General features: G+C 60.1%; 2 protein-coding genes across 3 annotated transcripts; one reads left to right on the top strand and one right to left on the bottom strand.

Moving 5' to 3' along the window:
- Window positions 1-233: 233 nt before the first annotated feature.
- LOC117653422 (eukaryotic translation initiation factor 3 subunit A) lies at window positions 234-5,708 on the top strand. The gene is made up of 12 exons (XM_034399076.1): window positions 234-416; window positions 863-1,059; window positions 1,143-1,291; window positions 1,392-1,743; window positions 1,826-2,034; window positions 2,116-2,287; window positions 2,358-3,206; window positions 3,289-3,465; window positions 3,556-3,980; window positions 4,060-4,191; window positions 4,275-4,432; window positions 4,511-5,708. Exons 1-12 carry the CDS (start codon window positions 368-370, stop codon window positions 5,008-5,010), a joined length of 3,369 nt encoding a protein of 1,122 aa, XP_034254967.1. The 5' UTR covers window positions 234-367; the 3' UTR covers window positions 5,011-5,708.
- Window positions 5,709-5,783: 75 nt separating this feature from the next.
- On the bottom strand, window positions 5,784-20,808 carry LOC117653771 (clarin-2). Of its 2 annotated transcripts, none has more exons than XM_034399656.1 (4): window positions 20,566-20,808; window positions 7,149-7,337; window positions 6,942-7,077; window positions 5,784-6,861 (listed from the first exon to the last, which is right to left on the bottom strand). In XM_034399656.1, the coding sequence occupies exons 1-4, from the start codon at window positions 20,783-20,785 to the stop codon at window positions 6,726-6,728; spliced, it is 681 nt and encodes a 226-aa protein (XP_034255547.1). In that variant the 5' UTR covers window positions 20,786-20,808; the 3' UTR covers window positions 5,784-6,725. The 2 variants fall into 2 exon arrangements, with proteins under 2 accessions (XP_034255547.1, XP_034255546.1); XM_034399655.1 differs by lacking the exon at window positions 20,566-20,808 and adding an exon at window positions 16,034-16,337.
- Between the last annotated feature and the right edge of the window lie 4,353 nt (window positions 20,809-25,161).

Genomic DNA, 25,161 nt, shown 5'->3' with positions numbered 1-25,161 from the left:
CCCAAAGCAATACCCTCAAAAAATTTAGTACAATGGCTTCATGTTTGCGAGCAACAGAGCTGTGAGAGCTCCGAATCATTCTAAGACCCTTTTCCCCTTCTCTGAATTCAGACCGATTCACACCATCCGATCCGAGTCACTTTAAAAAGAATGGCGCCGCACCTTAGACCGGACCGGAAGTTAGTGGTCGGTCGTTCTTCTTCCCTAAGGAACGTGTCCGTACGGTCCATTCGTTTCCGGCGGCTCGGTACTCAGCCATTTCTTCCCCTCCATGCCGATCTAGGAGCGGGTGGCGCTTTCGTGGTGCAACAAAAATATTGTTATTGTGTTGTTTTCATGAAGTGGTAGTTCCAAAAAATCCGTAATCATGGCTCGATACGGGCAACGTCCTGAGAACGCTCTAAAAAGGGCAAATGGTAAGTACTCGTTGGACAATATGTGACCTGGGACCACTTAGCCTACAAATTACGCCAAAGGTTTCCATTTCTTGTCATTTTTAGGAGTAACCGTGTCGCGGTCTCTTATTACCCGTTAATCAATTCCTCTTTTTTGTTCACCTGACCGCTTACATTTTATTTTTGGCATCAATTATCCAATTTAAACGGCATTCGGCATCCCATTCTTTAAGACCATAACCTCTCATTCGTGGTACTGTTTTGAATGACGTCTGGTGTCTTCAAAGTTACTAAGTTATTTCTCGTGATTGACCCTTACTCTTCCGCTAGTTGTTTTCTAGGCTCTTTGATCGATTTTCTGGTCCGTGTCTAAAGTCTTTTCTCATCATCATTAAATTTTTGTTGTTCTTGTAGCTCTTATCTTAATTAATATCTGTTGTTACATCATGTATTTTTTATGATTACAGAGTTCATTGAGGTAGGGAAGCCTGCCCGTGCTTTGGACACTTTGTATGAAGTATTCAAAAACAAAAAATGGGCGTGCAACTGGAGCGAAACTGTTCTCGAGCCCATCATGTTCAAGTACTTGGACCTCTGTGTCGAGCTCAAGAAAAGCCACATTGCAAAAGAGGGTCTTTTCCAGTACAGGAATATGTTCCAATCCGTAAGTTTATTGGTTCACATTGTTTTAAAACCTACATTTCATTTATTTCTTATTTTCTAACTCTCAATGTGTGTTCTTGTCAGGTCAATGTCGGATCACTTGAAAATGTTATCAGAGGTTACTTACGGACGGCTGAAGAACGTACGGAAGCTGCCCGTGAGCAATCTCAACAAGCCGTAATTGATGTGGAAGATCTTGAGATGATAACTACTCCTGAAAGCATTTTATTAAGGTAACATAGAAAATCACTTGTTATTATCAGCAAATATTACACAATTTTTGTGAAAGTGCTCATATTTATTCAATTGGTCTGAATTCTTTTCCCTGTTCAGTGCTGTCAGTGGTGAGGATGCTCAAGATAGATCTGACCGCACAATTCTCACTCCATGGGTCAAGTTCTTGTGGGAATCCTATTGTCAATGTTTGGAGTTGCTGAGGACCAATGCTCATGTGGAAACCTTGTATCATGATATTGCACGCATGGCCTTCAACTTCTGCCTCAAGTATAGCCGCAAGACAGAGTTCAGGAAGCTGTGTGATAAGCTGCGCAAACATCTTGAGGATATATCCAAGCTCCCAGCTCAAGTTTCTAATGTGTCAATTAGTAAGCCTGAAACTCAGCAGCTGAATTTGGACACCAGGCTTGTACAACTTGACTCTGCGATTCATATGGAACTCTGGCAGGTTTGTTCACAGTAGTATTCAAAGGGCAATTTATAAATAAGCTCCAGCTGCCTTCATAAAATTCCCGGTTTTCTTCTTGCAGGAAGCCTACAAAGCAACTGAAGATATCCATGGCTTGATGAATATGTCTAAGAAGTCACCTGTGCCTAAGACCATGGCCAATTATTATCAAAAATTAGCTCTGGTCTTTTGGAAGGCCAACAACTGTCTCTTCCATGCTGCTGCTCTGTTCAAGTTGTTCCAACTTTCCAAAGAAATGAAGAAGAACATAACTCCTGAGGAACTGCAAAGGTGATTAAAACATACCAACAGGACCGTTTCTGTAATCTTGAGGTGCCTTTTTATAGTTCTAATCTCACTTCTCCTTGTTAGAATGGCCTGTCGTGTTCTCTTGGCAACTTTATCCATCCCACTTCCATCTGCTCACCCTGAATTTGACCGTTTCATCGAAACTGACAAGAGCCCTCTTGAGAAGGCCCAACGCCTTGCCACATTGTTGGGGCTCCCCCAGCCTCCCACTCGTGCCTCCCTGCTGAAGGATATTGTAAGTATTAGACTGTTTAACTTTTTGAGTCATGTCACTAGCATGCTTAATTTCTCTTGCTTTGTTTCAGGTGAGAGTGAATGTTGTTGGCTTAGCAGCTCCCCAACTGCAGGACCTGTACAGCTGGCTTGAAGTTGAGTTTGATCCTCTGAATCTCTGCACTCATGTTCAAAGGGTTGTGGAAAACTTGCAGGCTGAGGAAAACTCACAGCTTGTTCAGTATGTCCCAGCTCTTCAAGATGTGACCCTTGTTCGATTGATTAGGCAAGTCTCTCAAGTCTATCAGACTGTCAAATTTGCACGCCTGTTGGAATTGGCTCGCTTTACTGACACCATGCATTTGGAGCGTCTCCTGGTTGATTGTGTCCGACATAATGACATGCAAATTCGGATTGATCATGGTGCTGAATGCATCCACTTTGGTATGGACTTGGCTGAGAGCCAGCGTGAAGATCATCCAGAGGGCCCTACTCTCCAGAGCATGCCTAGTGAACAAGTGCGTAACCAGTTAATCAATATGGCCTCTGTTCTTACAAGAGCAATCAATTCAATCAACCCTGCCAAGAAGAAGGTAGAAAGAGAAATCCTTAGACATAAAATGGTTGAACACTACCATGCCACTAAGGTTGATGAACATACTCAAATATTGAAGCGGCAAAGGGTTATTGAAGATCGCAAAGAATATCTTGAGAGAGTCAACATTCTCAGAGAGGAGGAAGCTGCCAGGCGACAGGATGAATTGGCCCGCCAACAAATGGCTGAAGAACAGAAGAGGTTAAAGATGGAGTTAGATGAGCGTGAAAGAAAGAGGCAAGAGAATGAAATTCAGCAGATCAAGGACCGTCACCTCAAAGAAAAAATGCAGCAAATTTCTCAAACTGCACATGGGCAGAAAATTCTCAAGAAACTTGATGAAGATGTGAGTCTTAGAAATCAAATATTCTGGATTTATGTTACCTTTTATTTATATTTTACTAACATATTTTTAATTGATCCTTTAGACCCTTCAAAATATGGATGCTGATCAGATCACAGCTCGTGAGATGGAAGAGTTACAGAAGGAACGTAGGGAAATGTTACAAAAGCTGAAATCTCAGGAGAAGAAAATGGACTACTTCATTCGTGCTATGCGCATTGAAGAAATACCCCTTCTGCAGAAGTCCTTTGAGGAGAACCAGGCAAGCACCCATGAACTACAATTCTGAATGTGTGGCTATGGCTCGTTCTTATTATGTCATGTCTGACTGGTGACGTTTTGTTCCTTCCAGGTCAAGGACCGCCAGTTCTGGGAGCAGCAGGAGAAGGAGCGCATCGAGAAGCTGGTGGAGGAGCGCGAAGTGGCGGTGCAGCACCGCGAGCGCCTCGCCCGCATGTACGAGGACAAGGAGGAGTTCCTGAACCAGCTCATGAAGGAGAGGAACTCGGCCTTCGAGGACAAGATGAGCGCCTTCCAGGAGCTGCTCGAGTCCGAGCGCAAGAAGCGCCTGCAGGAGCGCCGCGTCAAGCGCAAGAACGACCGCCGCGAGAAGTACTACCGCCAGAAGCGCGAGGAGCAGGAGCGCAAGGAGCGAGAGGAGCGCGAGGAGAAGGAGAGGAAGGAGCGCGAGGAGCGTGAGGAGAAGGAGAGGAAGGAGCGCGAGGAGCGGGAGGAGCGCGAGAGGAAGGAGCGCGAGGAGCGCGAAGCGGAGGAAAAGTGAGTTTGGGTCTTGTCCGATTTGTCGCCCCACTGTGCCTTGGCACCAGGCGCTGACGCTCTCGCTCGTGTGTTGCAGGAAACGCAGGGAAGCCCTCGACCGCCAGGCCAAGATCCAACAGGAGCGTCTGGACGAGATCGAGAGGCGCAACCGGGAGAGCGAGAAGGCCTCCGCACCCTCCTCAGCTGCTGCCCCTTCCAGTTGGCGCCGGTGAGTGTCAGTGCGGCGGCCCAGCGGCACCGCTTTGGCGTCTGGGCTGCCGGACGAGGGCTTGACGTCGACTTGTTTTGCAGAGGGGGCGACCGGGACGAGCGCGGTGGCCGCGACGACCGGCGGGATGACCGAAGGGACGAGCGCAGGGACGACCGCGACGCCCCGCGCGGTGGGGACAGCTGGCGCCGAGGAGGCGAAGGTGGTGGCTCCGAGCCCGCCAAGGAGGCCTGGAGGCCAGGTAAGTACCCTGTCGCGTGTTCGCGTTCACGCACCCCTTGACTTCTGCTCTCACACTCTGTCTCCGTCTTGCTTGCAGCCCGGCTCAGGGAGGGAGGCAGCGACTGGAGATCGCGCGACGCTGCCGAGCGTGAGGGCCGTGAGGGCGGCGATGCTGGCGAGGGCGGCAGGGACGCTGATCGCGACGCTGGCCCCCGCGACATGGATCGTGGCGGCCGCGACCGCTTCGACCGCGATGGCCCCCGTGACCGCTTTGACCGGGATGGTGGTCGCGATCGCTACGACCGTGATGGTGGCCGCGACGGAGGCCGTGGCTACGACCGTGACGGCGGCCGCTATGGCGACCGCGGCGACCGCGACCGTGGCTTCGGAGGCCGTGACCGCCCCGCCGAGTCCGGCAGCTGGCGCCGTGGGCCCGCCCCTTCAGCCGGTGGCGAGGACGACGACGACCGGCGCGGACCTCGACGCGACGACCGCCGGGACGACCGTGGCGGCATGAGGCGGGATGACCGGAGGGAAGCCCCAAGGGAACCTGGCGCATGGCGCAAGGAGGCCCAGCCCCCAAGGAAGGAGGAGTGAATGGGTTCAATCATCAAAATCTGGACTCTCTGAAACATTGTTCTACCTAGTATTTTCATTGTTTTCATATTCTTATTGGTCGGAATTTTTTTTTTCTGTCGCTGTTAGTTTTGGAACTGAGTTTCGCAGATGTGTGCTGATTGTGCTGGTTGGACATCCAGCAAGCTTCGGCTCTTACTGGCTTCCTAGATGTTTATTTCCCCCTGCTCCATTCCAATTATGTCGCCCTTCCACGAGCATCCTTGGCACACATCTATTTTTAAAAAACTAACTTTGAAACATGTTTATATGACCGTGGCCCAGACACTGACCGTTGACCACCTCAGCCCCGGAGCATTATCTGCTTTACAGATTTGGGGGAAATGTTCAAATAATACTGAATCGCCACCTGCTCTAGGCATTGATTGCTGCATGATTTATTCTTGTTTGTCATTTGTGATTGTAATTTGTTCTTGTTGAGCCCAAAGGGTTCGTCTTGACTCTTCCCTACTGTCATTGCCACATTTTGCTTCATGCCTGTTATGTTGAATTATGCTATTATTAATTATTCAGACGGTTTCAAGTACTAATTACAAATGCTATTTTTAATATGGGAGTTTTTCTCTGAAAGGATATATTTGGCGGTACTTTGTGTTGGAGTCTATATAGTTGTAAGAAAGGTTTGTCCCTTCACTTTGTATTAAATTATGGGAACTGTATTAGCATGTGTTTTCATTCATCTCCCTTCCTTTTGTGATTGTGGAATGGAAGGTTAAATATTATTGCCATTCCTCTTTTATTACTTAATTCACTTTTATTCTTAATCACATTTACATCTGACACTAATTACTTTGTGCATCACCTCACATAAATATTTATCTCCAGTGTCATGCAGAAAACTTAGAACAATTTTCCTCTTAAAAATACCTAATCTAGAATCAGGGATCGGATATTATTACAATTAGCCAACAGTATCAGTCTTGCACCAACCCCGTCATGAGTGATTCTGGACTGCAAACAGAGGTGGGAAATGGCACATCTTAATTACAATTATTTGTTTGGATGCTAAGACTAAGTACACTTAACTTGATGAGGAATACAGGAGTGTATTTCACAAAGGAATGATGACTATTTTTGTTAAATAATGAGATTAATTAGTGACAATGATGCCTATATTAGTGGGAATTTAATGACCGGTAGATGCTGGTAGAGCTTTGAAGTTATCAAGGTCAGTTTTCTACTACACATTCACATGCACAATGTGAATCACATGTTGAAAACATGATACAATCCTACCAGACACACTTGAAGGTGAATATAACAAATCTACTTTTAAAAAGGCTCTCGTAAATCCAAATCTTAGTTTTATGCGAACCGGAAGCAGTAATCTAAGACAGGTGAAAGAAATCCCTCTAAAATAAAGCACTCCTTACGAGATGAATGGCTGTTGAGCAAACGCATGAAGGAGCCGTTCTTGTCCTTGGGGTGCCTACTTAGGTGGACACTTATCGTATACCTCGGCGAGCATGGGGGCTAGACAAACATGAAGAAGGCTTATGGTAAGAGATCTGTGCCGGCTACGCTCTCGACGCTCAAGGAGTGTGTACTTCTGGACTCAGGGTTCTCTGGCAGTTCATGAAGGGGGTCTCCACTGCCCAATGTGACTTGTCGCTAGACTCGGAAGGTCTGCCAAACTGGGGGCTTCGCTAGCTTCGCCGGCTCCAGTCTGGGCCAGTCTAGTACAGCATGATGGCTCCGTTGCCCTTCTCCTCCAGCATGGGCGCGGGCGCCGTCTTCTCGCGCGGCTCCCGGGTGCCGAAGTAGATGGCCGTCATGTTGAGGGCGTGCACCACTGCCGCGCCGACCACGAACCTGCAACAACAAGAGACTTTAATACAGGTTGGCTCTCCGACCCCAGAACACGAGCTTCAGACAGTGAAGGGAATACCGACCAGAACGAAGCCCCGAACGTAGCCATGTTGGTGGAGACCCAGTAGTTTTCTCGGTCCTCGCGTGTCATCACGTTGAACTGCAGCTTCTGGTGGAACTGCACCGCCCACAGGGCCACGGCGCCGAGGTCCAGCAGCACTGGAATCAGAGATGAGAGTTACAGCTGGTGCTCCAACGCGGGGTGGAGGCAGAGGGCACAGGGCACTCACTGGCCAGCGTGTTCCAGAGGTAGAGGCCGGGCACCCCCGTGATGGCCCCGATGGGCGTGGTGGCCGTGTTGATGACCGCGAACACCCCGGCCATGGCGCAGAAGAGCAGCGCGCCGCCCAGCGAGCAGATGGTGGCCACCCACAGCCCGTACAGCAGCAGGTCCTCCTCGGCCCTGGCCAGGTCCACCACTGCAATCACAAAAGAGAAGGAGGGTCAAAGATTAGAATCACGCACGGCAAAGCGGCAAAGCAACACACATACAGGGCTTCGTCGCCGTCTCTCGCACCCATACGGAACGCCCCACACGGGCGAGAGAAACAGCACGTCGAAAGCACTCGAGCGGCGAGCGAAGTGATGCACAAGTAGCCGGCTTGGCTTGGCAAGTGATTCAAGCCCCGGTGCCCTATGGTGCCCGGTGCGCCTCCTCGTCCGTGCAGCGTTGCAGCGGTGATGGCCTGCTACCGGAAAGGACCGCGGCTCCGGGACGAGGCTCTTGCCGGGCTGCACCGAGAGACCGAGAGGCTTGCCGAGAGGCGAGACAATAGTGTGTCGAGCCTTTTGCATGCGCTAACGGCCCAGCGGGAGGGGGAGGGGGAGGTCACCAGTTGGAGGCAAAGGCAAGGCGAGAGGAAATGAGGAGTACAAGAAAGGGACTCGCAGCATCGCGGTTGAGACTTGAGCGACAGCGACGCCCCGATGCGTCCGTCCTTCCCGTCCCTCCACGCGTCGTTAGCCGCCACGCTGGAGACGCTGGAGACGCTGGAGTGGGCGGCGGCCAGGCCGCGGTACAGTACTTTACGGCGGACTTGCGCAAGCAGCGAGCGCACCGCAGCCCACAGCCGCGCTAGACACGGGGACCGCACTGGAGTGCATCTCTTTGGCCGTTGGCGCGTTTCCGGACCGACAGTCGCTCGGCGCAGCTAGGCGCAGCGCCCCGCCAGATTCGCAGAGGTTGATACGGAGTCGGAGCGGGCCACGCGAAACGCGAACATCGTCCCGCGTTCCCGCGGCCGGAGGGTGATTCAACAGGCATGGGCCATCGGGCATGGCGCCACCCCGCGCCACCCCGCGCCACTGCACCGGCTAAAGGTCAAAAGTCGCGTCCGGAGCCGATCCTGGCCTGCGCCTTAGGCAGAGTGCTTCAGAGTGCCGGTGTCAAGCGGCCCGAGCCAACAACCAAGTCTACGACGGCGCGGAGGCCTCCTCGCGGTAGCCACGCTGGACCACCGGGGCGTGCGAAACGCCAAGTGGGAAGAGCGAGTGAAGCGGCAGGCTCCTGTCCTGCCTGCTCGGCGGAGGACCCTTAACCCTTCTCGTCGGGCTGTCGGCCTGTCGGCCCGTGGGAATGGCGCGTCCACAACGCGGACGACGTACACGTGCAGCTGCACATTTTTCGGCCGCCGCGACGGCAGCTCTCGTGCGGCCGCGTGGCCGCGACGACGTAACGAGAAGAAAAGGGGGGAGGGGAGGGGGATGCCTCCACGTGTGATTCTCTCGCGCCCACTAGAGGCAGAGCGAAGCGCCGCAGCGCCGCTGGAGCGAGAGAAAGCGATTCGCGGAAAATGCGGCTGCAGCGCGGCCAGGCCGCGGCCGGGCCGATCTCCAAAACGCGGCCCGTCCGTCGCACCGCACCCCTTTTAATTTGGCCCCGGCCCAGCCCACTCGCCTTCTTGACGCGCGGAGAGGGAATGACCAGCAGCGGGTTCGGCGACGATCCCCACCGGTCCCCACGCACGCCTCGTTCGTGCACACTGCGAGTCGCCGGCGGACTCGCCTTCATTTCCAGTGGCGTGCGCGTCTGTGTGTGTTTCTGTCTGTGTGTGTTACGCCGAGGCAGAGCGCGTTGCCGCAGGCGTAATTCGGCACCAATGGGACCTGCTGGGCCGGGCGGCCGGGCTAGTCACTGCGCTAGGCTGTGCTGGCCTGGGCTGGGCCAGGGTAGGCCAGGGCGGCTCGTAAGCGTGATCACGCTGATGGCGAAAGTGCGACACGCAGACACGCGGCGCGACGTGCGAATCGGGCCGCTGTGTCTACAGTCTACACTGTGCACGGCATTGTGCTCGGTGACGCCGTGACGGCCCGACGGCCCGGCCAGCGAGGTAGGCAGCCCGCAGAGGGTGAGTGGTAACCCGGCAACCCGCAGCGGTCGTTCCCCGCGGCCCGTCCGTTGCCGGCCCGCCGCGTAATTGCTCCCGGCTCCGATGGGCCCAAATTGGTCCAGGTGGGCCCACAGCGGCACAGCCGCCAGCACAGCGGCCTAGGACGGCAGGACTCCAGCCGCGACTCCAGCCGCGACTCCAGCCGCGACTCCAGCGGCCCAGCAGACAAAGCCGGCGTCTCCAATCAGCCAATCAGGCCCGGAGTCTGGAAATAATGGCACTGGCCGTTTTGCGGGCAAGCCGGGGCAAGCGGCGCACCGCGGCGCACGGGTCTCGTCGCGGGGAGGGAGGGGCGGCGCTCTAGGATTCATCTAATTCTCTTTTAATTGAGTTCGTTGACTACTTCGGCCCCGGGGCAGGCAGGCGAAGCAGACGACGCAACGCCCTAATCCGCAACAGTATCGGCCCGCTTCCCCTCGTTATTCAATTATAACGTCACGAGGATGGCGGCCGATGGCGGCGGAGTGGCGTCTAGTCTCCGGCGGCAGGCTGCTGGGCAACACCAATTATTTCATTATCGGCAGCGCAATAAAAAGCGAGGCGCCGTGGCCATAGCGTGGGCGGCTCCACGGCGGCAAGGAGGAGGAGGAGGAGGAGGAGGAGGCCACCAGGCTGGTGACAAACTACCACCTGCCGCCACGACCGCGCCACCGAGCACGCCGCAGCCTCGCAAAAGTTTCACTCGAACTTTGGCCCCCCGCGTCACTGTGGGTAGGACACAGAGGCAGGAGGCAGGCAGGCGGTGCGTGGCGACGGCGCCGCGGGACCGCACCGAGGTGGAACGGCTTGGAATGCTCACGGAATCCTCTGGAAGGCGAAGACCACCGTGCTCGCGGACAGGGGACACGGGGTGGCCTGGAGCTTGGCCTGGAGCGTGCTGGAATCCGCGAAGCCGCCCCCTCGGCAGCAACCCCGTCGATGTTTGCGATGCTTGCGATGCTTGCGCCACGAGTCGTGTGGTTTGGCCTGCCGGCCTGCCCGCCCCGCCGCGACTCGGCATGCGGGATGCGGTTCATTGCCCCCACCACCTCCCCAACCTCCCCGACAGCACTAGTCGTAAAACAGGCCGCAGTAATTTTCTAACCAAAGCAATTTCCTCACGCGCCACCGACCTCGAAGGTAAAGGTATTAGGTATTGTGACTTGCGACACTGCCAGTGCCAGGCACCAGGCGCCACTGGCTGGGCATGGCAGGCACGGCGGGGACCGCGGCGGGGACCGCGGCGACAGCAGCCGCGGGCGGCAGGGCCCTTCGCGCTTTCTATCGCACTCCTTGTTCTGTCACCGCAAGCGGGACAGTCACTATGCGTAAGCACTGGGCCGCACTGGGCCAGTCTGGGCCACCGAAAGCCTTCTCGGCCACATTTTATCCCCCCCCCCTTTCCCCGTCCAGCCGCGCACTGCTAGAAGTGCTAGATGTGGTTTCGCTGGACAGCCGCGGCTCAGCTCTTCTTCCTTATAAGTGTTTTTCTTTTCCTTTTCTTTTTTTTTCGCGGCGGCGCGGTGCGCTTAGACAGACACGGTGATCCCGCGACACCTGTCACTGGCCTGCCGGCCTGCGAGCCAGCCCCCGCGGCCCCGCCACCCCGCCCGGTCCCTTGCTCTGCTTCGTCCGTGCTTCTTTCATTTTCCTGGATCCCGGATGTCGGATCTTTTTAGGGGGCTGGCCGTGCCGGGCTGTGCCGCTCCCAAGGAGGGAAGTGAGTTTCCCCTTTTCGTCGCGTTTTTGCCCTGCACTGGTCGTAGATCTGCAAAGCACGAGCACCCCCACTGGAACTAGGCCCAAGGGAATGCCACGCGGATTGACACGGGAAGCCTTTTTCCACCCACGTCGCGCAGGGTCCCTGCAAGGGCGCATTTGACGGGCTGCCCTCCACAGTGGCTCGCCTTCCGGTCCGGCAAAGAACAAAACAAACACGAATCGGACGTGTTTGCCAAAGCATAGCTGCGCGCTGCGTTCAAGTCACTGCACCGTGGCGCTGTAGTGCGCGGGCCGCAGCCTTTATTGCTGTTTCCGGCGAGAACGGCAGACGGCGGCGGACTTGGACGCACTTCCGGAATGGCCAAGGGCCACGCCAGCCACGCCGCGCCACGGCGAGGCTCCGGGGAAGGGCACAAGTCGGGACGGGAGAGTCCGGGGCGGCGGCGTTGCCGGGCTGGCTGGCTGGCTGGCTGGCTGGCTGGCTGGCTGGCTCGGGCACCCGCCACCCGCCGGCCGGAGCCGAGGCAAGCCGCCGAGGCGAGTCAGCGGAGCGCGGAAGGCAGACGCGGCGGCAGCGAGTCCACCCACACAATCACTTGCACACAGCGTCACGGCGACGGGGGGAACCCAGAAGGTCTCCAAGCACAGCCCGGCCGAAAGCACGGCGACAGGGCGGCGCCGTGCCATAGAGCGCTGAGTGCGCTACACGAGTGAGCTGCACGAGTCCGAGTACGGGTTCCATTACCTACGCCATGCCCCCTTCTGATTAACATGCCCGTGCGATGGCCGTGCGCCTCGGGCCATACACTGTACACGCGCATACGCACGCGCTGTTCCGCGAGGCTACGCCGGCTGCGCGGGGCTACGCGAAGCGTGCCGCGCCGTCAAGCGCGCCGTCAAGCGTGCCAGACTCATTCCGGAGAGGCGTTGCGTTTCGCCGCTCTGTCTCTGTCGCGCTCGTGTGGCGCTCCGTGGGGGTGCGAGGGAGAGAGGCAGAGCGACAAACTGGCGGCCGAATGAATTGTGTCGCCCGGAAAGGGTAGAGGGAGGGAGAAGGAGAGAGGCTGGTCGTGTCGTGCGGGCGGAACCGACGAACCGACGCACACACTAAATCTCGACTCGTCTGCCCCACGCGCACGGCCGTCGCCGTCACGACCTCATCCCACGTCGCTCACGATGCGCGGCCTGCCCGAGTCACTCTGTCTCTCTCGCGCCCCTTAAGCGCCCCGTGAGTGCGAGAGAGCGAGACCCTGGGCGGGCAGCCCCTAGTGTGCGCAGGGTGCAGCATATCTGTGTCGCCGCGCGGCCCGACAGTGGCGCTGCACGGTGTGCGATTCACTTGATGGTCCTCTCGGAGCCAAAAGTGTTCCAGTGGCACTCGAGCGGCACTGCAGCCTCTGCAGCCGGGCCACGCGAGGTGTCTACCAGTGTGGTGTCGCAACGTCCCGACAGCCTCTCCGTCGCAACCCTTGATCCCACACATGGCGACGCCGTTTGGCAAGAGCAGCGAGACGCGCCCTCTGGAGTCTGGAGGTGAGGGCCCTGGAGGTTCCTGGAGCGGAGCGGTCCGGCTCGACGCTCGACACACGTCTCGCTTCGTCTCGAGGCGCGGCTCTTTGAGACGCTCTCGACCCACTCGAGCACATCGTGACACCGCGGAATCACTTGGCGGAGGACGGCCCGGAAGGCCCGGGTGGGGGCGGGGGAGGCCGACGGGAAGGCCCTCCGCTCCACGCCGTCCTGGAGTCCTGGGCGACAAAAACCCGCACGGTCTTGGCCGCAGTGCAGCCTCTTCCTCGGCCCAGTTCATCATTTCGGTCGCCAGCGGCCGCCAAGGAGTGGGGAAACGCCGCAGCAGCGGCAACAACCAACGAGGACGATTTGTCGGCGGTGACCTTGCGATGCAGTGCAGGGAAAGTGAAAGAAGCTTCGTCCAGCGCGGGCGGCGCGGCGGCGCGGCTGGAGGCTGGCGGCTGCATCATCGCGGGGCTGCGTCGCGGGGGACCCCTCGCCTCGGACGCGGCCCGGCCCGCCCCGCCGCGGCAATCGTTTGGGCATCACGGCGGAGAGTCGCCTCAAAAAATGTTTTCCCTGGCGATCGGCGAGGCGGATCTTATTCAACGGCAGGCACGGCCTGGCAACGGCCATGCTGCAGCGCGGCCGCGCGGCTACGCAACGCGCCCCCGTGGCCTACTACCCCGCTGTGCAACCGCCACCCCGCCACCAGCGCAGCGAGCGCAGCGAGGCGGCGTCAAACACTGCGACGAGAATGGCATCGCGTCGTGTGTGTCTAGTCTTTGTCCTTTCGCGCGACGCCACGCCGATGGCGCAGTCACTGCCAGGCAGGGGCCTGAGCGTCCACACACCACTTCCAGACTCCCAGGCACCAAACCCCTTGGCCAGCTTGCACACGCCGATGCACGGGCGAGACTAGAGGCGAGATTTTGAAAAGGTGAAAACGGAAACGGAGAGAAAAGGTCTGGGCAGTGTACTAGCCCAGTGGCCGCGGGGTTGTGTTTGGGTTGCACGCCACGTCACGCGGCCCGCGCACGCGCGCACGCACGCAACGCACATGCAGGCACGCGAGCAGGCACGCGCTTTTGAACGAGCAAGGTGAAGGCGAAGTGCGGTGCAAAGCAGAGCGTGGCGCCACGGAGAAAAACAATTCGGTGGTTCCGTCATAATCAAACAAATTTGCTCGCAGAACCAACAATTTGTCGGTATATCCGTTGGCGGGGCATTAACCTCGATGAAGGGACAAAGTCGAGATTTCCTTTCCGTTTGTTCCGCCAACGGATTGTTTGTTGTACCAGCAAATGATTCGTCCCGCGGGGAACTTTCTTTGGCGACAGGGGGACTCTGGGACTCTTCGGCACAGTGCTGCACCGACCGCGGCCATTTTGAATTAGAACGGCAAGACAGCCGTGTTGCCGGTTCCGCTCCTTGCCGGGCCGCGCCGCCCGTGCCGCCACGCTGTCTTGCGCCTCGTGATGATATCGCTGGCCGCTGGGCCGGGCTGCCACGGGCTGCCATGAGGCACCATGAGGCACCATGAGGCTGCCAGGCTGGAACTAAACGCACTCGCCTGCCCTGCATGACCTTGGCAGTGGCTGCCCGCCAGGCCCGCCGCCCGCATGGACGCCACGGGCCCACACCCCCACCCCCACACTCCGCTGACCGTTGGGTTGGCCGTTGGCCCTGCCAGTGGCCTGCCCTGCCAGTGGCCTGCCCGGCCGGCCGCTGCAGACTGATTCCGAGCGTCGTTTCCGTCGCTCTGCTGTAAAGGTGCGGGAGAGACAGAGCGACGAAAACGACTGCTGACTCTTCTTGTCTTTTCGAGGGGGTCTTTGCGGCGAGGCGGCCGGGCTGTCGCCGTTGGTTGGTCTCCACCGGTGGCCACACGACCGCACCGCTCTAGGCTGCAGTGCAGCAAGCGGAGCGGAACGCCTCCGAGCAACCCCCTTGCCGCCGCTGCTGCTCTGCCCGTCCAGCATGCGGTGCAGTCGTGACAACGATGACGCAACGTCGACTTGTCGACGTGGTCCTCCGTGTCCACGTCCCCGGGGTCCTTGCCGTCGCGCAGGTTGCCGAACCCGCGCCGCCGGCCGCCAGGTGCCAATTGTCACACGGCCCCGCCGCGCTTTAACGGGAGGGCCGACGGCGGAAGACCAAAGACAGTACCGGCAGCGTGGCACGGCGTGGCACGGCGTGGCACGGCACGGCGGCGCCAAGGTCGTGGGCGGTGGGGCGTAGCGCCGCGCAGCGCGTCGTGCCGCGGGGGTCGACGAGGGTTTCCCTGCCTGGCGACCGCCTGACGCGGTGCCAGTGTGCCAGCGCAGCGTGCCGGCCTGCCAGGAAGGGACGCACGATAGCGTCACTCCGACTGCAGCACTGGAAGGCACGGCACTGGAAGCACGCTGCACTATCACGCCTCCCGATCAGCCACTCCGTGTGCGTGTGTGCATGTGTGCATGTGTGTGTGTATACACCCCGCATTTTCGAGGGACTCGGCTGCAGCGATCCAAATAAGTCAGGTTGCCGCCCGGGCCCGAATTCATGAGAGAAAACGCCTCCCCGAGGCTGGGCCGCACGCGTGCAGCGGCCGGCATGGCAGCGGCCACACAGTGCAGAGGAACGAAACGAACTAGACACTAACTGGCCGGCTGGGGCTCCTGCTCCCAGGGTCCGCGAAAAGAGTTACGACCCTCCACCGGCACTGCCACGGCACTGTCCGGGCAGAATCGGGAATGTTCTGCAGCTAGAAAGGCGAGCGGCCCGACGCCGGCCCAGTTCCGGGACCAGCCCGCTTTAGCTCTGCTCTCCACGCGCGCCGTCGAGTCTGTTTATTCAAATTCGAATCCGCTCCAAAAGTCGGCGCCGCGCCACACGCCACAGCGCACGCGCTTAATTTCTGACCAATCTTGTTTGTACATTCTGATTCTGGTTTGATCGTATTACTCCTGATTCATCGCGGATGAATTCTCATGTCGAACATGATCCTTTCATTGTTGGAGTTCGTGGGAGAGGGCCGCGTGCGTGTTTGGCGCGTGCGCGTGCCGCATGCGTGCCGCGCGGCAGTGAAAGTCACGGGACCTTTCTGTCGCGAGCGTCATTATTCAAATCGGATCGGCGTAACGTCCCGGCTGATCCCACGCGGTGCCGTGCCGTGCCGTGCCGCGCCGCACGCCTGTGGGGGCGGGCGCTGGCTGGCTGGCTGCATGGGCTGGGCCACACTGGCCACACCACTATAAGAGGTGCGAAGTTGAGGTTATGCTGCCGCAGGTTTCGTTTTCACACTTATCCAAGAGCAGCGGCGGCGTTCTTTTGTCAGAAAAGCTCGCTAAATGGCGGCTCTTTCCCACCAGGAACGGGTTCCACTTTATGGGCGCGCCTGCACTGTAATGAAGGACCTGACAAAGGAGCCAGGGAGGGCATTGTTCGGAAGGAAAACACGTAATTGGGAATCAAGCGACTGGTAATCAATCACGGGACGGTTGTACGGCTGATCTATGTCGGGCACTCACAGTGAATGCGGTCTAGAAAGCTGCGCGCCCGAAAACACACAAGGTAATTTTTTTTTGAGACGCGGGAACCGGTCCTCCGCGCTCCGCAGCGGCCGCTGGGTCGGTGCGTCCGAGCGCTGCATATACGACCGTCCGCCGTCGCCGGGTCGTCGTCGCCGGGCCGAGCAGGTTTTTGTATCGCCGCAAGTTCATCGCCACCTTGACACTCGGTGCGTCCGCCGTCCACTTTGTCTGCCCGACTCGCTAGAAATGGGGCGGGGAAAGGGGAAAAGGAGCGTCGCCGACGCATTTTACTCGACGGCGAGAGGAATGTCAGACAATCCCGGATGGCCACGCGCATTAATTTTTCTGTTCGAATTCTGCAAATACGCCTCGGGCGCGTTGCGCGCCTGAGATGCGCGCGCATCCCCGATGGGCAGACTTATGTCACCACGGTCATCTCGTCTTGACCGTTTCCTTCTTATCGGCGAATGCAATGTCTCGGTGCAGCAGTGCCGCCGCGATGCCGTTGCGCAATGTGAGTTAGAGGCGACACAAGTCGTTGCCGTTTCCACAGCCGTCCAATTAGCTACTCTCAATTTCCCATCGTTACAACCTGGCATACCGCATCACAGCTGGAGGTGTGTGAGTGTGTGTGTGCCGGGAGGCTGTTGCCCGCCATTGTCCGCGCCAGGCTTGTCGCCGAGAGGCGTTCTCAGGCCGTCTTTCAGCATTTCACTAATTGCTGCAAGGCTTCGGCCGCCTGGCCGGCTCCGCCCCTCCGCCCCCATCGCCGCCACACACCTGTCGTCCCCTCCCACGGCCCGCCCGGCCCGCCCGGCCCGCCCGCCAGCCAGCCAGCCAGCCAGCCCGGCCGGCCGGTGACACCAAATTCAGTCGAATCAGTCAGTGGGCGGTGCGGCCACGCCCGCCGCGCGCTCGGCCGGCCGGCCACGCACCGCACAGCGCACAGCGCGCAGCCACGGCGCGACCGAAACCGCAGCAGCAACCTCAAGGAGGGAGCCTCAAAGAGGCCGACCGCGACGAGGCGAGGCTAGCGAGGCCGTGGCACGGAAAACGATCACATTTCATTAGGACGCGACATGGTGACATGGTGCAGCAGGCGATCCGCGTTCTTCCCGCCAATGGCGCTCGGCCGCGGCTCAGCACGGCACGGCACGGCGCGGCACGGCGCACGCAGAGGATGTTTATCGCGGGCCGATTCATCATGTTCTTGTGACGCGCCATTCCACAGCGAGAAAAACGAAAAGGGGCAGAAAACGAAATGGGCGGCGCTGCGGACTGGACTGCGGAGCTATTCAGGCGCGGCAGCGCGGCACGACAATGACGATGCTATCGCACTGCTCTGTCTCTCTCGCACCCCTACGGAACGGCCCTCGAGTACGAGGGAGACAGAGCACTGTCCGCAATGGGACAGCATGGGGCCAGCAGGGGGCAGTGGCTAATTAAACCAGGTGACGCTGCGACGCCGCTTCCTCATGACGGTGTGCCGGCGTGCCCCACAGGGCCGCAGCGTGGACTCGACTCCAGGGCCGGCCGCTGGAACGCGGCGACACACGACAATCTGCAGGCATCGCTCTGTCTCTCTCGCACTCATGAGGCGTTCCCCACCGGTGCGAGAGAGATGGAGGAGCCAGTGTTCGCAATCAGCCTGCCGCCGGCCGGGCGTTCCGGAGGAAAGCAGCAGGCCGCCGTGGCGTGCCCCGCCGCCATCAGGGCCGAAACCCAACGCGACGGTCCTGCCGGCGGCCACCGCCCGCCCTGGCCTGCCCTAACCGTTGTTGCGCGGCCGCGTCGCCGTCCCAACGTCCCATCCCCGCGCAATTTGAAGCAGTTATGATATACTTTCCCTGACGTGACGAGGTGCCCCGCCCCGCGCGACTCCCACGCGCCCCGCCACTGCATGCGGCGCCTGGCTCACTCTCTCCGGAGCCATCCCTTTATTACGGCCGTCTTGTTGGTGCCTGCACTCGCAGCGGCCAGTGCGCAGTGCGGCCAGTGCGCTCGTTGGGCGCCTTATCGTCCGCCCCGCCCCGGAGGAGAGCAAATTGCGGGGTAATGATTATGATTACAATGAGGCCGGCGCGGCTAACAGGACCACACGTGCAGTGCGGCGCGGGCTGCAGGGCAGCGACGCCGGAAAATGGATTCCTCGTTGGCCAGCGCGTGTGGCGATCCGTGAGGGTGCGAGAGAGACAGCGCGCTGCCCGGAAGCAGACTGCTGGACGTGGAACGTCCGCGACGGGGACCGCGCGCCAAAGCCCACATAGCTTCCCCCTCCCCCTCGCCCTCGCGAGGAATAAGATTTAAATCAGGTATGGAGTGGAAGGGGGAGGCAAGAGCTGCAGACGTAGGCACGTAGCGGACTCCGGGCTGCGCCGCTGCGGGGCGTGGCGGTGGCGCGGCGGCGGGGCCTGGCCAGGCCTGGCGCGGTGCCGAACTTGACCCCGATACCTCGGAGATGATCGTACCCGGCCTGGCTGCCTGCTGGCTGCCTGCTGGCTGCGTCGGGACACACGCTGGCAGGCATTCCGGCGCTTCGCTTCCAGCGAGGCTTCCAGCGCCTCGCCGTCTTCCAGGGTTCCAGGGGCCCACGCGGGGTACCTTCCACTGTCCGGCCCGGGTGGACACCTGACGGGGGGCCTGACCATGCCGAGCCACTGGGGGAGAAGACAGGGGGAAGATCCCGGGAAAATGAGTTTTGCAGAAATCCCTTAAAAATTAAAAGGAAAAAATTTAGTATTTTCGTTCATACTAGATTTTAGAACAAGGAAATATGGATAGGGATGGCTATATGATAAAACTGAGGTCCATATTCTCAAGGAGAGCCGCAGATTATGGGCCTTACGTTTTAAACCCACACTTCGTTCCTGCACCCCCCTTCCGGTGATTTTTCATCTTTATTCATATGCCATTATTAACGGGTATAATGGAAATCCTTATAAATCATAAACCTAGCAAGCGGGGTTAAAAGAGCCCTTTTACCGGGCCCTGTTCAGACTACAGCACACGATGGCGCTCGCGATGGTGCCTCGCGTTCCGCTTCATGACTGGGGGGGGGGGGGGGCGCTGGTCCGGGCATTGCCGCCGCATGAACGGCCGGTCCGCCATGATGCTCATTGTGCCGGCGAGGCGGTTCGGCCGGAGAGACGCGCGCCGCGGTGCGAGTCTTGTCACCTCGGCGTCGTCGTCCTCCTCGTCCCCAGGGCCTTGTTCCGGCGCTGCCGCCGCGGTCCTTTTATTCGCCACTTTCACTGCCCCATTCGCCCCTCGGGCCGTTAGGGGCCGCCCAGCGGAACAGCGACACGTGTTGCAGTGTGCCTGCCGAGCTGCAGAGCGGCAGAGCTGCACAGCAGGGCAAGTAGTGCACGCCGAGTGACACGCTGCGCTTTCTTCGCGAGGCTGGCCGGCATGGACCCGGCAGGGACGGCAGCGCCCGCAGCGCCCCGGCCGTGACGGCGACGCGGTGGCGTGGCGGCGATAATGAATGTTCGCGCCGCGCCGCGCCGCATCAAGCAGGCGAAGCAGGCCTCTCGCCTGGACGGCCCGACGGCCGGGCAGGACGATTGGAGGCAACGAGCTGCGCAGACCGGCAGAAGCGGCGAGGCGCGCTTGGCGGAAAACGCCTGCGGGGTAGGCCAGCGCGGGCGCCTCCGCGCAGCCGTGCGCGGGGGTTGCCTGTCGGCAGCCACACGGCGCTCGCCTCGCCGCTCGGCCACAGCGACACCGACGGCGTCCTGGCCACCACACCGCCGAGGCTGCGTGTTCCAGCGCGGCCCCGTGGCGCTCCACTTGATCACGAAGCACGGCAAGCGGCTCCTGCTCCGCGTGTTGCGTGCGTGGGCCGCCGTCGGGCTGCTTATGGTGGAGTCGTGAGTCCGCCTGGCCGTGCGTATGTGCGCCGGGGCGGATTGGCTCCTACAGTGCAGAGCGCACGTCTGCCCTATCCTTTCCGCTGTCAGCATGTCGGGCTGGACGCAAACTAGCGCCTGGCGTGGATAGGCGTGCCGAGATGCGCTGCCCGATGAGAGTTTCGGCAGGCCGCGGAGAGCGCGAGGCGCGCCGCTCCATACGCCTGTCTGGCCCAGGGCGGCCAGGCTGAGGAGGCAGGGAAAGAGAGAGAGAGAGAGAGAGAGAGAGAGAGAGAGAGAGAGAGAGAGAGAGAGAGAGAGAGAGAGAGAGAGAGAGAGAGAGAGAGTGGTTGGCTTAACCCACTGACGACCGACGCCGCGCTGCCTGCCGCCGGTAGCGCCCCGCCAGTGCCACGCCTCGTCGCGGAAGGCAACTGCCTTCTAGCTCAGTCGTTGATCCGTGGCGGAATATTCAACTTTTTCTCCCGGCGGATTCAATGGCCCGCCGCAGGCTAAAGGCCGATTCCGCACAGCGATTCGTCGCTGTCTCTCTCGCACCGCGAGGGAAGGGCGCCCTTTTCACACGGTCGCACACCATCATTGCGAGAGAGAAGGCGCGACGACGCCGACGTGCGGAATCATTCTGCTCGGAAGGCCCTCCCAGGCGTGCACTCGACTCACCGTTGACGTCGTAGGACCGCCAGCCGTAGGCCACGTTGAGCTCCTTCTTGCCGTGGAACAGGCCGAGGGCCACGCGGCCCTGCGACTCGTTGGGGTTGGAGGTGCGCACGGCCTTGGCCGTCACCCACTGGCGCGTGGTGAGGGCCGCCACCAGCAGCCCCAGCGCCAGGCACGCGCCCAGGAAGGTGACGAACACCATGCCCCGCTTCCACAGGTTCATCGTGGGGGTCCTGGGCTGGGCGCGGTGCGCGGCGGTGGCGGCGGAGGCGGCGTCACGTCAGTCCGGCCCGGCCCGCGCGCCGCGCGGTGTGCATCGCGGGGACACGACCTGCAACAGAGAAAAGAAAAAGGGTTCACGATCGCGTCTCGAACCCGCGACCCGCGACGCGGCAACATTCCTCGTTGCGCGTTGCGGCGTTGCGTGTCCGGGGATCAAGTTTTGATGGGACAGGTGCGTGCCGCTGCCGGCCCCCAGGCCCCCAGCACGCCGTGGCCCCCTTGTCGATGATGAGCCTCCTGCTGGATAAGTAATAATGTCGTCCCCGGCGCGATGCGACCTCCTTCGAGGGGAAGAAAATCGGTAGATAAGGCGGCGATCTTGATCGAACCAGACGACACTAGCGGCCAGCAGGCCGACACGACAACGACGTTAAGTCGTTAAGTCAAACCGACAATGGTCTTGTCGCCCGATGCCTATCTGTGTCGTGGGCCGGGCCGGGGCCTACACGACGCTCAGTATGGCGGGCGGCGCGCCGGTAGCCGCGTGGCCGAGGCTGCCGAGGCGTGCGCCGAGCGTTTGGCGGCCTGCCGGGCAGCACGCTGCACGCTGCACGGTGGCGCCTCGCCTCGACGTGACACTCCCACGCCGCCGGCCGCGGGTAGACGCCCTGACCTGCCCCATCGGCGCGCGCCTTGGCCGCCTTGGCCGCCCCGCAATCGATGCCGTTCGACTCTGTCTCCTTAATTCAGGTGGCCTACTTCCCTTCCAGCCTTAGCACCACGAGCACGGCGCGCTCAGCGGTTTGCCTGTTTCCTCGGCGCTTCCGCGCTGCCGCAGACGTGCCGCAGACTGTGTGCGTTGCGTTCTGCGTTCGTTCGGCGGAGGGCAGCGATGGGATGGCTCGCCACGCACCGCCACGCCAAACGAGACTCCACGGCCTCGGACCAAAGTGCATACATTTACACGGCAGCGCGCGGAACCTGTTCCACCCCACCCTGCTCCCCCCGCCCCGCCCCACCCGGCTTTCTTCCTGCGCATTCTTCATCTCCAGGCTCTGCTTACACAAGCACTCGTCTTTCCCTATTCGCATTCGAAGGCAAAGCTCAGCGCGCTCTATCTGCTCGTGATGGGCGCTATTGGAACTACTCCAGAGGTCTGTGGCGACTAACCCCAACACAATTTTCACTTTCTTATTTCGCTTTGTCACTTTAAAATCACTCTCCAGCACAAATATCTAAGTCACCAGTATTGTGAAAATGCCTTTCACTTAACCCAGTTTTAGGCTCTTTGCGTTTTTTGACGCTTTCAAGTCTAGAGGTCCCATGGTGACGTCACAGCCGACGGTGTCGCGCTCTGACGCCTTCGAATGCGAATTGGCGGAATGCAGCAGAATGTATGCCGCTGTAACATCAACATGGCGCGCTTCCTCACTTCCCCGGTCACTACCGGTCACTGCGCGTCGCTCCGGCTACCGGTACGGCACCGCAGCCTGGAGAATCTGGATCTCCCCGACGAGCAGGGTGAGCAGAGACGGGCGGATGCGTGCTGGGGGACTTCCAAGCGCGCTGCTGGACGTGCGTCCGCGTCCTGGAGACTTTCTGCGGGTCCTGGAGGCTGGGAGGCACGGAGCTTGTCTCTCTCCAGCTGGCGCGCTGGCTGTGTGGGCCGGGCATCGCGTTTGCGTGCCGCCGGGGACTAAAGGCACGCCGCCGTCCAAAGGCCAGTCCCTTGAATGGCACAGGCACGGCCGGGCCTTCCAGATCAAGGCTCCGGCCAGAGATTCGCGCGGCCTGCCTGCCTGCCTGCCGTGAGAAGCGAAACCCACCACCGGCGTGGCACTGCCTGCTGTGCTCCGCTGCCATTCCAAAGGTTCGGCCTCGTTCTGAGACTCATTAGGCGGCGCTGGGCCGGGCGCCGCAGTATTTTCGAGTGTTTGGATATGCAGGCGGGAGCGCTAAATGGAAGAGCACTGTGGTCCTTTCCCACCTTTCCCTGGAGCAGAACGACGAACGGCTGCGAAGACAGTGCCGCGTGTGTTCGAGTGAGTGAGTGCGTGTGTGTGCGCGTTTCCGTTAACACCGTCATTCCAGCAGAAGCCTCGGGGCGCCGTGCCGCGCTGCCCCAACAAAACGCCTCGGTGCCTTGTCCGCCGTGTCCGGCCGGCCCGGCGGTCCGCATGAGCGCGCAGCGCGCACTGCAGACCCGCGGCCCACGCCATGCGCCCCGCGGCACACGCACAATGGGCCGCGTAGTTAGTTCCGAGTGCGGTGGAGCGGTGGTGCGCAGCGCAGCCCACCGAGAGGAAGAAGTGCCCCGGAGGCCCGGAGGAGGGTCGCGGCCTTGGTCGCGAGGTCACGGCGCGGCCCGGGTGAAAGGGAAGCCCCATCTTCGGCGGCCATTTCCCCCCATTTCCCCGCGGCGGTGACAACAACAACAACACCGACAACAACAACAGTAACAAGAATAGCGCGGGCGGGGCGCGGAGCACGGACCGGGCGATCGCTGTGGGCACGCCGTCGAGGAACAGCCGGAGGAAAGCGGGAGTAAGGACTCCAGGGGCGTGCGGCGGGGACGGCGACGACGTGCTGCTGTGTGTGTGGACTGGACAGTGACCGGCCGTCCGCCAAAGAACGCAACAAGAGGAGGCCTTCCCTGCCTACGAATTAGAAACAATGGCTACGGTTTTATGAGCCTGCGCCCTTTTTTGTGCCTCTTCTTGCTTTCCCCCAATCAGATGCCGCGATGAGAAAAAACTTTTAGGCAAATGTCGGCGCGGCGCGGCCTTCCCCGCGGTGGCTCATTAAAGGCGCCGGCCCGGGGCGATAAAAATGAGCACCCGCTGCTGACGGGGCACGGCACGGCACGGCGCGGCCAGACGTGGATGAAAGTTCTGTGGCGGGGACAGCTCCATCGACAAGACTGCGACCCCGACCCCTCCGCGGAGAGGATCGCGATGCGGGGTCGCCTCCGAAAGCTGCCCCTGGCCTTTCCTGGGCGCCCCGGCGTCGGGACGACCGGGTGCTTGCCTGCCCAGCCTGTCCTCAGCGCGGACGACACGGCCGACGTCGCGGACGCAGCCCGACCGGCGAGTCCGAGTCCCGCCTAGAGCCCTGACCAGGTCACGCCGATAGGAATGGCAGGACACTGGGACACGGCGCCCAGCTTCGCCCAACCCAGCTTCGCCCGGCCCAACCGGAATCCAGGCGGAGAAATCAACGCGAAAACGAAACCATTCGCCCATTGGCCGGGCCGCCGGGCCCGCCAGGTGCTTTTCCTCCTCTTCCGAAAATAAAACGCGACCGCTGGGTATGAGTCACCGAGTCACTGCACACACCGGGCTGGACGTGGAGTCAGTGCACCGAGGGTGAGGACGCTGCGCCGCTACGCCGCCGGCAGAACCCGGAGAACCGCGGCGATGAGGTTCGCGTACCTATGTGTGGTGCAGGGCCGCGGCGCGCTGCTCCAAAAGTGGATAAGGTGTTAATCCTGCGTGGACGGGGACGACGCAAGCAGCGCAAGGCTCCGGGCCGGTCGGGGCTTGCAGTGCACCGGAGAGGCTGCCCTGCACGCCTACACTGCAGCAGCCAGGTGAGGGGCACCCCGGCACACTGGACACCACTACACTCGCGTGCACTCGCGGGGCGGCTCGTCACGCGCGCCACTTGCAGCTCGCACTTGTTGTTGCTGCGCGGTGCGGTGCGCGACGTGGAGACGCGGTCACTCCGGGGACGGGCGTAACGGTGACGGTCTTGCCGCGTCCGTGCACGGCGCCGCGTCGGGACCAACTAACTGCCAGGCAGGGAGGCAGGCAGGCAGGCAGGCCAGGGACCAGGGGCCGGGGTAGGGTGTCTCACCTGCTTCACCTGCCTGCCCCCTCTTCCCCCGCCCTGCCGCCCCCACCCACCCCCTCCGCTCCAGCTCCAACGGCCGGCTGGAGCTTGGAGCCTCCACGCTGGAGCCAGCCCAAGCCCACACGGGCCGGGCCGCAGCTAGCCGCGGCCTCAACCACAACCACGTCGCCGGGGCAGGCGGGGAGGGACGGGGAAGACTTTGTCCGTCCCGGCCGGAGCACCGAGCACGTCTTCCGTACCCTCAGGCTTCCCTCCGCGAAGTCGCAGAGCGCGATGGGTTGCCTACCCTCGCGGGGCTCAGAAGGCTTACGACAACGGGACGGATTCCTGTACTTTTGGCTCCTGGTAGTTTCTCAGTGTCAGCTCAATTTTCAAATGAATGAATTTGAATATTATGATTTATTCACTGCATTCTTCTTAAAAACTGATCACCAATTGAAGAATGAATGCTTTGAGGATTAAGGAGTCCAGTATTGTTGACAAATGAAATATACTTAGGGGAAAAGATCAGTAATGAACTGAAAA

Source organism: Thrips palmi, unplaced genomic scaffold (genome assembly GCF_012932325.1).
Source record: "Thrips palmi isolate BJ-2018 unplaced genomic scaffold, TpBJ-2018v1 HiC_scaffold_8, whole genome shotgun sequence".
Taxonomy (NCBI): Eukaryota; Metazoa; Arthropoda; class Insecta; order Thysanoptera; family Thripidae; genus Thrips; species Thrips palmi.
Note: the sequence above shows the minus strand (reverse complement) of the source record. Positions and strands in the feature narration are given on the sequence as shown.

Coding starts and splice junctions, on each gene's coding strand:
- LOC117653771 (XM_034399655.1), bottom strand. CDS start 16,322: ATGCGTCGGCGACGCTCCTTTTCCCCTTTCCCCGCCCCATTTCTAGCG. Junction 7,338..16,033: donor CTTTCTAGACCGCATTCACT/GTGAGTGCCCGA, acceptor TTGTGATTGCAG/TGGTGGACCTGGCCAGGGCC. Junction 6,862..6,941: donor ACGTTCGGGGCTTCGTTCTG/GTCGGTATTCCC, acceptor TTGTTGTTGCAG/GTTCGTGGTCGGCGCGGCAG.
- LOC117653422 (XM_034399076.1), top strand. CDS start 368: ATGGCTCGATACGGGCAACGTCCTGAGAACGCTCTAAAAAGGGCAAAT. Junction 1,744..1,825: donor TTCATATGGAACTCTGGCAG/GTTTGTTCACAG, acceptor TTCTTCTTGCAG/GAAGCCTACAAAGCAACTGA. Junction 2,035..2,115: donor ACTCCTGAGGAACTGCAAAG/GTGATTAAAACA, acceptor TCTCCTTGTTAG/AATGGCCTGTCGTGTTCTCT.